Source organism: Triturus cristatus, chromosome 4_2 (genome assembly GCF_964204655.1).
Source record: "Triturus cristatus chromosome 4_2, aTriCri1.1, whole genome shotgun sequence".
NCBI lineage: Eukaryota > Metazoa > Chordata > Amphibia > Caudata > Salamandridae > Triturus > Triturus cristatus.
In genome coordinates this window covers 738,206,600-738,220,977 of record NC_140586.1, presented here as the reverse complement: position 1 = coordinate 738,220,977, position 14,378 = coordinate 738,206,600, and the positions used below count along the sequence as shown (strand labels likewise).

The 14,378-nt window shown below is 44.5% G+C and overlaps 1 protein-coding gene across 2 annotated transcripts in view; it reads right to left on the bottom strand.

The window, feature by feature from the left end:
• EPS15 (epidermal growth factor receptor pathway substrate 15) overlaps positions 1-13,337 on the bottom strand; it is an 819,466-nt gene extending 806,129 nt beyond the window's left edge. For both annotated transcript variants that reach the window (XM_085602646.1, XM_085602647.1), the window contains exon 1: positions 13,193-13,337. In XM_085602646.1, the coding sequence (XP_085458772.1) occupies positions 13,193-13,219 (27 nt within the window). In that variant the 5' untranslated portion in view covers positions 13,220-13,337. The remainder of the gene's footprint in view (positions 1-13,192) is intronic.
• Between the last annotated feature and the right edge of the window lie 1,041 nt (positions 13,338-14,378).

Below are 14,378 nucleotides of genomic sequence, written 5' to 3'. Positions count from 1 at the left end.
CTTACTGGAGAGAGAGGTAATCAAGAGTATTCTCACAGATTAAAAATCTCAGATAGCTCATTCAGACCAGCCACTGACGTATTAAATTTGATGATGAGCATCGCTTCTCTCTTCACTAATTTGGCATCAAGGTCGCCGCCACGGATATCCTGTGTAACTTTTGTAATTACAGTCCATCTAACGTCTCTTTCAGTGTGATTTTTGTTAAACCAATGGTTTACCAGCGGGGCATTAGGCACGTTCTTACGTATCCTAGATTTGTGTTGTTGTATCCTCGTCCTTATCTCCTGGTTTGTTTTCCCAATATATAATTTGTCGCAAGGGCACAATATTCTGTAAACTACAAACTTTGTCTTGCAGTTTGAGAAGGAGTCATGTTTCCAATTGACCCCCTTGTGGGTGAAAAAATTCCCTTCGATTGTGGAGTCACAACAGACGCATGTCCCACATTTATGATGTCCTTGTATTGGAGGCAAATTCAGAAGACTTCTTAGATCCTGGCTTTTGGTTTTTGGCAGTGCAGCTCTGACTAGCTGGTTGGCTATGCTCTTATCTTTTTTAAAAGCAAATAACGGAGTCTCTTTGAGTGACACATCCAGTTCTTTAATCAAATGCCAATTTTGAGAGATGGTCTTTTTGAGCCAGTTCGACGTTGGGCCATAAGTTGATACACAAACAATCCTGTTGGTTTTGGATTTAGCCTTTCTCTCCAAAAGTACTTCGCGTGGAGTCCACCAAGCACGTTTGATTGCCTTCTTTAGGAGTTTTTTAGGGTAACCTATACAGAGATCCCACAAGATGAGGGTTTGGCAGTCCTGGAGTCTTTCCTCAACAGTAGACCTAAACCTGAAAAAGTCCCCACGAATTTCATCATGGAATTAGCCACATTTGCCCTCAAGAACAACTATTTTTGTTTTAAAGATGATTTTTTTCTGCAAACCAAAGGTGTTGCGATGGGGTGTCCTTTTGCCCCAGAGCTGGCAATTTTGTTCATGTCTAAGTATGAGGATCAATTCGTCTACAATAACAACCCTTTTTCAATCTACATTACGAACTGGGTCCGATATATCGACGATGTGTTCCTTACATGGACTGGTGATGAAATGCAACTCCATGAATATGTCAATTGGTTAAACAATAGAACGGCTGACATAAAATTCAGCTTGAACTTTTCCAAATATAAGATCCCTTTTTTGGATGTGGAAATTTATCCCAGCAATGGCGGTCTAGTGACTACACTCTACAAGAAAAAAACGGACAGGAATAAAGCATTACACTACTCCAGCAATCATCCTCGCAGCCTAAAAGATAACCTGCCGTACGGCCAATTCTTGCGAATTCGACGGAATTGCAGCTTCAAAGATGAATACCTATATCATGCCGAAAATCTAAAGAATAACCTACTCCAGAGAGGATACCCTAAAAAACTCCTAAAGAAGGCAATCAAACGTGCTTGGTGGACTCCACGCGAAGTACTTTTGGAGAGAAAGGCTAAATCCAAAACCAACAGGATTGTTTGTGTATCAACTTATGGCCCAACGTCGAACTGGCTCAAAAAGACCATCTCTCAAAATTGGCATTTGATTAAAGAACTGGATGTGTCACTCAAAGAGACTCCGTTATTTGCTTTTAAAAAAGATAAGAGCATAGCCAACCAGCTAGTCAGAGCTGCACTGCCAAAAACCAAAAGCCAGGATCTAAGAAGTCTTCTGAATTTGCCTCCAATACAAGGACATCATAAATGTGGGACATGCGTCTGTTGTGACTCCACAATCGAAGGGAATTTTTTCACCCACAAGGGGGTCAATTGGAAACATGACTCCTTCTCAAACTGCAAGACAAAGTTTGTAGTTTACGGAATATTGTGCCCTTGCGACAAATTATATATTGGGAAAACAAACCAGGAGATAAGGACGAGGATACAACAACACAAATCTAGGATACGTAAGAACGTGCCTAATGCCCCGCTGGTAAACCATTGGTTTAACAAAAATCACAATGAAAGAGACGTTAGATGGACTGTAATTTCAAAAGTTACACAGGATATCCGAGGCGGCGACCTTGATGCCAAATTAGTGAAGAGAGAAGCGATGCTCATCATCAAATTTAATACGTCAGTGGCTGGTCTGAATGAGCTATCTGAGATTTTTAATCTGTAAGAATACTCTTGATTACCTCTCTCTCCAGTAAGCCAGGCATGCCCGTTACCAACGAGGTTCGCATCTCGAACACGCCCCTTGTCCCCATGGACCGAAATCATCTATTTGCAGGACAGTTACGTGTCACACATGGACGCATCTGCATCAACTGACACTACCCCTGTTTGTTGGGCCAGAAAACGAATCACTGTGCGATATCTACGAGTAATCGCACGTTTGAAATATGGGATTATCCCCTTGTCTTACCCTCATTTTAAATGTGGCAAGATGTCTGTATTAATTTGGGTCTTTTTCTCTTTAAAAAAACCGCGGCCAAACTATAAGTCCCATAATCCCTTGAGGCACTTTCCTTCGATTCGCCACCGTCCAAAAATGGCGATCACAGTATCACTTAAACACTGGCCCTCATACACGATGAAAATACGGGATTATCCACTGGCCTCATCCTCATTTTAAATGTGGCAAGATATCTGCATTAATTTGTGTCGTTTTCTCTAAGAACTACAAGTCCCATAATCCCTTGAGGCACTGCCCTTTGACTCGCCACCGTCCAAGAATTACAAAATGGCGAATGCAGTATCAGTCAAACACTGGCCCTCGTGCACGGTGCAGCTGGGACCCAAGGGCGTTCTGAATGAAGATTGTTAAGGTACTTTCGTCTTAGGAGGAGGCTGGGGGCGCGCGTTCGTCTCTCCGATTCAATAGTCCGGATTGCCCACTAAATATGTCCTTGTTTCTGGTGCAGTGACCGGCGAAAAAACCACCGAGTCGCTGCCCTTGAATTTCCCGAGACAGAAGCAGCATTTTTTCCGCCCAGGCTGAGTGAGGAGCCACGGACGTCGATATGAGAGATATCTGAAAGCTACCTGTAAGTTTGTCTCATGAAACTGTCGGCACATTAGCCTTTAGATTAGACGTAGGCTGCTGCTTTGCTTTTCTTTAACTCTAAAACACCACTTTCTCTACTCTGCCGCCTATAGATGCGTTCTATCGCAGGCTTACCACCACACGTCTCACTTGTGGATGTGCCACTGCAAAGTGTAGGTAAGACTCCACCTTTGGAAATTGTAAATAATTCGCAACCTTTTTTTAAATAAACTGCCTTTTGAAGGGCTTATGGTCTAATTCAGCTCTGTATATGTTTCTGTCTCCCAGATATTTTTGGTCCTGATGAGAATCCCCGGTGAAGGGATTCGAAACGCGTAGACCTCTCTCTGACTCGTCTTCGCCTTCAACATAACAAAATACTCTTTAAAATAGGTCATTCAAGAAGTATAAGTGTTATTCATTGATGCTCTACCCTCTTGTATATAAATGTAAATTTCTAATTGAATGTTGTCTATTGTCCGATCGCTTGAGGTATGAAAGTTGTATGGACATGTTTACGTGTTTATGTAAATGTAAATAATTGGAAAATATTTTTGTATGTGGTTTCTTTGATTTTGTGTGTATATTCCTGAATCATTTAAAACACAACCGTGCAAAATAATAAGAAAATTTGCCTAAAATATTTCTGATTAAAATCAACCATACACTGGACAAAATGGATCTGTTTAAGTCAGTTCATTCGTTTAATTGTGTTTGAAAGTACAGTGCAGCATTGGCACTTTCCTTTGTTATATTGCTTATATGCTGCAGCTTCCCTGAGGTCACTGTGAATATTTGCAGTTATTAAAGTGGAAGGTAGTGAAAAAATATTTCTTTTCAAATAGCCACGTTTCCATACACACATTGCAACTAAATGCATAAGTTGTTGTGGCACTGTTTTCTGTTGAATGCAGTATCAGAGGCGCAATGCTTTAATCTTTATATGAAACAGCAGTGTTAACTAAAGTGTTGGCTGCACCCTCTGCTTTTTATGCTTGAGTGGAGGAGCAGTAAGGAGTGGGAAAAAGGATGTGGCGCAATGGTCAGAACAGCCGAGTTTAGAAGTAAGCAACAAAGGGATCGAGTCTCAGCAGCGCTTCACAATCTTCCGATTCTGGGCAGTATCTCTGGCCAGTATCTACTGGCTATAAAAAACAACCTGTAAATAATAAAAGCAGTCGATGTCTTAACTGCAGCTACCAATGAGATAGCGGTGGCAGTCACGCTGATTATTTTTTTTTAAATGTACTCCTTTGATAATGGAAGCGCGTCATCTGTGAGGCAGGTGCCGTGCTGATTCACAAGCCTGAGGCAGACCCCAAAAAATAAAGTGCACAGAGGTATGCAAATTACAAAAAGTGTAACACCACGTGTGGCAGAGGCAGTCTGCTGAGAGGGTCTGAAACACCAAAAGGCGGGACTAACTAAGCATGCTGACCAAACAAAAACAGACATTTATGAAGGGGAGGGACAGGAACGAATGGCAAAGATGGGAGGTGCTTCCAGCCACAGCCTAGATTACAGCATGCCTTGCAGAGCAGCGCATGCGCTATCCAGGCTCGACCTAAAAAAGACAAGGGGTCAGGGAAGAAATACCCTCACCCCATAGGCCTGGTGGTGCGGTTCCACAGGAACCCCGCCATGAGCCCAAAATGTTGTTTTTATTTAACCACAAATTCAGATAGGATCCGCAAATCTGTGTTAAAATGTATATAAAATGTATTTAATTTGGATTATTAATTAAATGCTGGGAGAAGGGCCACTCAGGCCCCCCCTCCCTCAGGCAGATTTCGCCCGCAGGGACCCCAAGCCCTGGGACCCAGTATAATAGAAGGAGGGAGAGGGCCACGTGACTCTCCCCCCACGGCCCCCCTGACAGATTTTGGACCCAAACTGACATTCCCTGGGCCCGGAAAAACACAAATAGTAGAGTTAGACGTAGGGTACGAGAGGATGTGGGTTGGGGGAGGGAGGGGAGTTTGGCGATTTAAAGGTTTCTCATTGTTAGTAACAGCAGGTTGTCTTAAGCTACAGAGCCCAAACTACAAGACGGGGATTGGCAGATTGGGGGCCACTTCTTATACAAACAACGTGAGCCACAAATGTCATGCATGACATATACTGTGTTGAAGTGGAACGTTAACGGACTGGGTAGTAACATTAAGAGGGGCCTGGTGAACAGATATATCAAACGGACCAAGCCAGACGTAGTTCTCCTACAAGAAACCAATCTCCTAGGTACTCGATGCGCATTTATCGGGAGAGGGGCATACGTTACACTGGTACATGCTGGATTCTCCCCAGGAGCCCGTGGAGTAGCCGTCCTTATTAGAAAAACCCAACCCTTCCAAGTTGTTAAGAACTGGGTTGACCCTGGGGGCACGTAGGCAGCCATTCAGGGGGGGTGGGGTCAGAGGGGGTTTACCCTGGCTAGTGTTTATGCCCTGCCGTGACTGCAAACACAGACGTTGCAGACAGTCTCTAAGATACTGCTAGACTCAGACTCCTCGACTCATATAATAGGGGGGTGATATTAATGATGTGATTAACCCGTGCCTAGATAGATCCCATATAGCGGCTAGTACTCAGACCCCCACCCCACTAGAAGACTTTGTACACTCCCTAGGACTGACCGATCTCTGGCGCCGACATCATCCATTTGACGGGGACTACTCTTACTTCTCAGGGGCACACAAGACCTTTTCTCAGATTGTTTACCTTTTTGCCCCGGCACGGGAGATTCCAGCTATTTAAGACGCAGAATATCTAGCAAGAGGTATTTCCGATCATTCACCATTACAGTTAAAAGTAGGGGGTAGGAAACATAGACCCAAAACAGATCGGAGACTGAACCCCTGGGAGCTACGTGACAAAACGGTAGTAGATACCGTCGACGTCGAGACTAAACTATTCTTCCAAGATAACGAAGTCTCCATACCCTCGGAGGCCACCCTTTGTGAGGCATACAAGGCCGTCCTTAGGGGGAGACTACAAGACGTAATTGCCCGAAAGCATACAAAGGAAACGTCGCAAGTACAGGATCTTGAAGGTAAATTGCTAGAATTAGAACAGAATATATCCCCAGACGAGGCCGGGATGCTTAAACAGTTGGAGATCACACAAAGGGAACTCCGGGCTTTAGTGGAAGGAGAGGCCCGCACCCAAATCCTGACCACCCACCACAGGCTTTACGTGTCAGGGGATAGGGCGGGGAAGCGATTAGCCTGGTTAAGCCGGAAGGAAAGGGAAGCAAATTGGGTAAATCAAATAGAAGAGGCGGGACACAACATACGACAGCACCCACAACTGAGGCAGCATCTGCAAACTATTACACCGATCGGTATGCGGCCCAACTGACGACACACGAAGATAGCATAGATGACTATCTCGCAGCCATAGATATGCCCACCTTGCAAAGTGAGGACACGGCGGCCTTTGAGAAGAGGAGATTACTTTAGAAAAAGTGTATGCTGCTGTTGACAGACGTCGGGGAAAACTCCAGGGCCGAACGGACTTTCGGGGGAATTCTTTAAACAAAAGGTTAATATACTAGCCCCACGCTTATTAAACATGTTTTTGGCGGCAAGGGATGAAGGAGCACTTCCCCTGTACCTTCGTCAGGTCACAGTAGTGGCCATTCCAAAACTAGGCAAGCCCCCGGAAAATGTGGCTCCTATCGCCCAATCTCGCTCCTTAATGTTGAGACCAAGATATTGGCCTCTATACTGGCCACACGACTACTGACGGTCATTACGCCGCTGGTACACAAAGACCAGTCAGGCTTCATGCCCAAGCGTTCTACACGCCTCAATCTTCGTAGGCTTGCGAACTGGTTGGACACGACTAAAGGGAGTGAGGTCCCCCATATGCTTCTATTACTTGATGCTGAAAAGGCATTTGACACAGTACACTGGCCTTTCCTGAGACGGGTCCTCATAAAATGTGGTTTTGGGCATCAATTCCGAACGTGGATTGATCATCTATACACAAATCTTAGGGCGAGAGTGCGAGTAAATGGTGTCAAATAAGCGGAGTTTCCCATTCAGCAGGTGACTAGACAGAGCTGCCCGTTGTCCCCTCAACTCTTTGCGCTGGTCCTGGAACCTTTGGCGTGCCTGATTAGAACACAACCAGATTTAACCGGGTTCCGGGGACCCCAAGGTGCGCCTGCTGGATGAACGAATCTCGCTCTATGCAGATTATATCCTCCTATACATATCTAACCCAGACACTACGCTCCCTATCATTTTTCATGTAGTGGAAGACTACGGTACGCAGGTGGGGGAACTGGGGAAAATCGACCATATACCCAATAGGAGGCCACACTGACATACGGTCCGTACCAGTGCGTCTCCGTGTTGCTGAAGAGGGCTTTAAATATTTAGGACTCTACATCTCGGAAAACGTGACGACCTCTCTAACTCGCAACATTTAGCGTGTCCTAGTGGACTTCCGGGAAGACGCGACTAGATGGAGGCATCTTCCCCTGACATTACGGGGGGGAGGGGGGGGGGGGCCTGTTATGTTCAAAATGATCACATTACCCAAGCTACTCTACTTTTCCAAAATTCGTACTGCAAAATACCAGAAGCCATCTTTAGGGCTAAAAACACTGAATTGCGAACCTTACTATGGGACGGAGGCCACGCTCGCGTGGCGCTGCAAACGTTTCAGCGCAGCCAGTATGATGGGGAAATTGCGCTGCCGGATGTCCGGGCGTACTATAGAGCGGCACATCTCGTAGTCATTAATGAATGGGGACATGCCCCCCCCAGACCACCCCACATACGCCCTGGAGAGACTCCAATTTTCTAAATTGCTCATATCGTCACTACATATATGGGGGCCATGGGGTGAGAAGCCAGTTACCTGCAACGCAGAGGGCGGTTGAGGCACGGAGGTAAGCCGAACGTGTAATGAAATGGGAGCAAACACTGACTAAGTCCACGCCCCTATGGGATGCGAAACAGCTAATTGAACTGGCAAAATTAAAGGGCTATAAAGGATGGGATACCATTGGGATCACTACTTTGGGAGACATAATGCGACAGGGCGCCTTGATGACATTTGCAGATCTAAAAAGAGAATATAGCTTGACGGATATGCAGCATTATAAGTATATTCAACTCTGACATGCTTGGCAGGCACAGAGACATGACACTACTGACATCCCGGAATACGCCCCACTGGAAGGTCGTTTGCTCCAAGAAGAGATACCAGAGAAAACAGCATCGTGAACGCATAAAACTCTAATAAACAATATACCCGATAATCTATTAACGCTTCGGTGCAAGTGGGAGGACCTCGTAGGCACATTAGAGGGCATTGATTGGGAGACAGCCCTAATGCACCCTAGGGAGGTGGCGATTAAGCTCAGGCTACGACTGGTTCAGTATAAAAGTCTATATGGGGTATACTAAGAAAGGGCCAAACTACATGCGATGGGCAGGGCAGAGACGCCGGAGTGTCTGCGATGCAGAACAGAGTGCAGCTCCTTCGTCCACACTCTATGGGACTGCCAGCAAATTTGTGGCTACTGGACACGGATCGTGCAAGAAATAAATGATATACTCCATGTACACATTTCGATAGACCCCAAGTACACTCTGTTAGGCAACCACACGGACGTTGACATTACACAATATCAACTTCTGTTTAGTAACTTAGGTCTCACAGTGGCAAAACGAGACATAGCTAAATACTGGGGGAGGCAGCACATTCCCACACTGAAAGAGTGGAGTACCGGCATGCACATGTCAATGGGAGCCGACAAGACAGTATACAAAGCAAGGGGATGCCCACGAAAATTTTGGAAAATCTGGCAGCCATGGCTGAGTTACTACCATCTAGAGATGGAAGAAGACGATCTAGCAGTATTGCAAAACATATGAACTGGCCCCTGGGCGTGGGGTTCGTGGATCTAGACACATACTTAGCTGAGTGACTCAGGAGGTTTTAGTACCGGGGGCTGGACATCACCAAGGAAGATTAGAAGATCAATCGTAACACCGTCTACTTTGTATTATTACTTCTTGTAAAACCTTTTGCTTGTGATAGATGGACTCTGATTGAGATGTACCTGCTGAGTGGTTTGTTTTATTTCAAAATAAAAAAGAGATCTTAAAGAAAAAAAAAAAATGGTGGGGGGGTGGGGAGAGAGAGAACATGAACACCTTCCCCCCCCCAGGTGTTCACGGCCACAAAACCCAAGGCCGAGCCTCACCATGATAAGGCAAGGGAGGCTGTGCAGCCCCTCTCCTGGAGCCATTAATGGTCTTGGGGACCCCATCCCACAGGTTTGAGCTCCTGCTTTGTCCTGGGCTGTTCACCTTCCCCCCCCCCCCCGGACATAGTGGTTTCCCTTCCCGCACTTGTGAGGGGCGAGAAACCCATTTGCTCTTACTTGATGGGAGCAATTTAAAGCTCCCGCCAAGCGCTAACAAAACAGTGAGTCTACACAGAGCGGGTGGGAGCAGGAATAATGCTCCTGCCCGCTGGGAGCAGAGTTTTCATCTGTTTCGTGCCCTAGGGTAACTACACCTCGCCATGCACTCATAATTTCCCAAATATTATGACACTCCTGTCCTATTCAATGACATCACTGAAAATATCAACCCAAAATTTACTGTCAAATTATTAAGAAAACTGTGCATAGCGAGTTATAGTTACCTTAGGGCACCTGTAACTAGAGCTGCTGAATTTCTATGATTTTGTGCGTGTAAAATGTGAGCCTAACTATAATGTCCCTGTAACCTTTGTTTTTTTAGTGAAATATTAATATGTAAACACATACACACACACTACAACTATGTCCTTTGATTCTTCAAGTTTAAATTTTACACAAATGTCATAAGTTGCTATCAAAACAAAAATTAACAACTAATATTTCTGACATGAATAATAAGTACATAAAATCACCAAGAAAAACAGTGCTTTTAAAATGCATTCAAATTAAATATCTACAAAGATACTGTCATACTAATGGAAATACATGGCATTGTATGGTATGGTATCAAATACAACAATTGATACTTACAATGTTGATAAACTACATGTCAAAGAGCTACTTAGTTTAGCGTTTTGTTCACAGCCTAGCAATATGAAACTTTTATAATCCTTCCGCATCAATGAAGAAATTCCAGTTGGGAAGTTACAAATGGTGTTTACTGATACCATCAGTAGCATACACAGGTAGACACTGAACGAAGTTATAAAGAAACAAAGGTAACTCAGCCAAAAAGACAATGTGAAACCAAAGTACAACTTTACACATCAATCACCGTTTTCAAGACGGAACCGTCATTTTAGTCCAAAACTCATGACAACGACTGAATCCAGTAGACTCATTAGCACTGGTAAAATGGATTTTCTGACAGTGCGCTTTGCAAGCCTTCGTGTTTTTTAGGTCTCGCCTGAGCCAGTGCATGCGCTGCGAGACATTTAGTAAGCGGGTTTTTAAAGTGCTACCAAAGGCTTTTGCCACCCACCAGCGTGCGGTTACGCGCGCAGTCGCCATCTGGCATTCCTCTCGCTCTCCCATGCCTCAACGCATGCCCCTCCCCACCACAGAGCGCGTCTTGCGCGCTTTTCACCCCTCTCACTCTCTATTAAGTACGCTAAAAGCTATCCCTTGGTTGTGAAATCGTCACGTGATACCATTTAGCCTGTAGGTGAAGTTGTGGGTGGAGATTACACTCGTCTCTGGCTGTATATACAGTCTGCGCTGGGTGTGCGCTCCACCCCCAGCCATATCCATTGGTCGTCGGACTTTAAAAGCCCGCCCTCTAGGTTCTAAAAAAAAAAAAAAAGTCTCCGATGTCCACCTCTTATGTACTTACGACTTGTTATGTTCATACTACGCTGAAGACAGCAACCCCGATCTCAACGACCTTGCACATCACAGTGTGAGTGCAATACACCAAGTCGTCGGAATTTATAAATGCACCCCTTCAGGTTCTCAAAAAAAGTCACATTTGAACTCCACCCCTTGCGTGTATTTACCCTCGTCACTGTGCGTTCAAATACACCTCCCCAGAACGTAGTTTGACCATGTGCACTTCAGTGGCTATAATTACGTTTTGCTATTTATTTGCTGTACCGTTAATATGTAAAGCAGAAATAAAAAGAGCACACGAGCATTTTGAAGCGTGCCGTCGTTTACATTGTAATTGAAGACACCACATCATAATGCGCTGCCCGTAACAAGTTTTAAATTTCGAAATATTTTAAATGAAGGCACACTGAAAACTCCATAAACCACGCAAAAAAGTACATTGGCATGTGTTTTTTCACCAAAATACCCATAAAGCATTTTATTTCATGAGCATTCTTTACCTCAAATACGGAAATTGAGCACTTTAAAATGGCTGCAAGCGTATTGTGTAGCAGATGCGCCGCGGCAGGGCCAGCTACTGCCACCAATTTACATGGCTTACATCATGTTCTGTTTCCACGTTTCAGCGGGAGAGGTGCTGGTTAGCAGGCACTAAGCAGAGAACCCTTTCCGTTTCTGCCAGTCACTTGACAAGCTTGCAGATATAATGCTGTGGGTGGTTCGGCGAGGAGTGGTGAGTCCATGTTCCCGCAACAAGCAGCGTTTCTTATCTCTCTACAAGGATACTAGAGGCAGCAACAGGGCGACCTGGGTCCCCTACCAGAGACCAACTGATAGATAGCGCCTAAAAGTTCAGCAATCTCATTTGTATTAACTCAATTACTCACTATGTATCGCTAACTAAAAAAGTAACTCTTCCAATCACTCTCAATAACTAAATCACCCACTCTCGCTAACTTATTACGTAACTCTCATACTCTCTCTCACTAACAAACTCACACTATCTTAAACTAACACTCACTCACACTAAATAACTAACTCTCTAACTTACTATCACATACACACTCACATGAACAAACGCTCAGTTACAAAAACACCATGTATCTCTCAAACAATAGCTAACGAACTCACTCAAAAAAAAAAATCACTCCAACATACTCTCACTAATAAACTTTCTCTCTCTCTCTAACTATCACATTCTCACAATAACTACATTTAAAAACCACTCACAAAATAAATAAAAAAGCATATCCAATCGGTCTAGCCTTACACATATTATAACTGTTTAGCCATTCAAAAAATAATATTGTTGCACCAATAGTATTAAACTGCATAACGAAATACTTAAAAGGTCGAAGAAACCATAACTATTAGCTATCCATTCGCATATCCAATAGGTCTCGCATTAGGGACATTATAAGTATTGAGTTATGCAGCACAATATCCTTGCTGCAACAACAGCAACCCTTGCATAGATAAACACTTATAAGGTCCCAAAAGCGAGACCTATTGGCTATGCCAATGCTTGTTTTTAATATGCAAGTCTGGTCGTTAGGACGATACGTAATAAACAGGATACAGTGGAGCTCAACAAATCTAAACGGGACGACACAGGAGGAGCAAAGAGCGCAAGCAGTAATTAGCTCACAGGGAAGGGTGGGGAGAATTAGTTTTCCATGCAGCGTTAGGAAGTTCAGACAAGTGACATTAGAGACAGGTTCCCGAGGGACACAACATGTTTATTAAGTGCTACGGCAAATGGTGTGAAATTTGACAGGGTGCACTTGCTGAGCGTGAGGAAGCCGGACGCATTGATAAAGTTTGGATGATGAATGAAACGACGTTTGCTACGAGCCAACGCCTGGCTCTTACGCAGCAGTCTTGGCCAGCGTGAACGCAGGAATTACAAAACAATTAATAGTAATAAACAACATGTACGTTTTCAGTCCGTAATCCACCCCCTGTCCCACTTCAAAAAACCCCTGTAGGCGTCCGACACAACAGGCGCCGGTCACACTCCACCAGGGGAATACAAATATACAAATTACCCGCCCACATTTTGGGGTCAAAGCAAGCCCCCTCGCCAAGTGCCCCTCCTGCTCACCCGATAAGAAGGGTAATGTGACAAGGACGGTCCGAGCAGCAGAAGCGAACTGAGGCTAACGCCCAACGATAAAGTCACTCTAGTAAGAGCCAACTGTGCGCCCCGGGGTAGCCGCAGCGGGACGGGGCGCACCGCCTACGCGAGTCCCCGGCTCGGGCGGGGCACCAGGCCCCTTACTCTCAGCGGTCCCCCAATGGGCAGAGGGTCCGAGCGATAGGGAAAGGTTACCTGTGTCAGAGAGAGATTGGCAGCCATGCTGTTTCGCGTCCCATGAAGCCCATCATGCACTGTAAAGGAGGAGGGAGGGCCGCGGAGTAACAAAAGTTCAACAACTTCTCCTCCCCGAGGAAGCCGCCTACAAAACCCGGCGCTGGATTTCTACCTTCGTTTCCCGACAGGCTTCCTCTGGCAAGGAAGGACTCCAGAACGCAACCGATTGTCATCTCTAGAAAGGTGCACTCTTTAGAATTAGTATTTTTCGTCGAATTAAAGGTTTGCTCGAGCACAAACGGTTATTATTTTTATTTTCTGTTCCAAATATTCTATTACGTTTTTGTGAAATACAGAAAACAAAAAAAGCAATACAGAAATCAGTGAAAATATATATCGTACAGATAAATCTGAGGCCCAAACAGACGTAAATATGCCAAACACAGTAAATGAAGGCGACAACAGTCAATCAGATGTATACATGGGGGACTGGTCAGAAAGAGCCAGCCCTAATGCCTAAAGTGAGAAATATACCATAAATGTCAAACTATCATAATAATCCAAGCGTATGTACCACAATTGCGTACTGTGATGGAAAATAATACAAGGGCAACAACAGTACACTCTAAATACAAGGGAAAATGCCTTTCAAAGGGAAATATGAACACAAGGTTGTTAGGCCTACAGAGTGGGATCTACATAAAATATAAAAGCAGAAAGAAAATAAATAAGAAAAAGTCAGTGGGGGAAGGGACGGGTAAGGGAAAGGGGTAAGCGCAGGGGGGTTGAATAGCTATTATGTTGGCAGTTGGTAAGCAAACAAGCTCATAATGACATCAGATAGTGGAAGAAGGGTCACTATATTTTAAACATAAAGTTGTCAAGAGTGTGCCAAATAGTCTTCTAAATTGTTCCCCGATTTCAGCATTGTGGATGGGAATTTCAGATTTTTGTGTTTCATTCCAATTTCTGGGGGATATTTAAATAAACAGTTGTTTCATACATTAAGTGAAACAGTCACTTTATGAGAAACTGATGTTTCTATTTACAGAGTTTTATATAGCGTGAACCTGACTCGAAGGTATCGAGTATCAGAGCGCTTTACATAGCACCAGTTGCATTACATGAGGACACATTCATTTTTGTTAGGCACAGGGAGATTAAGTGATTTGCCCAGAATCACAGGATGTTCAGCGTCATTGCA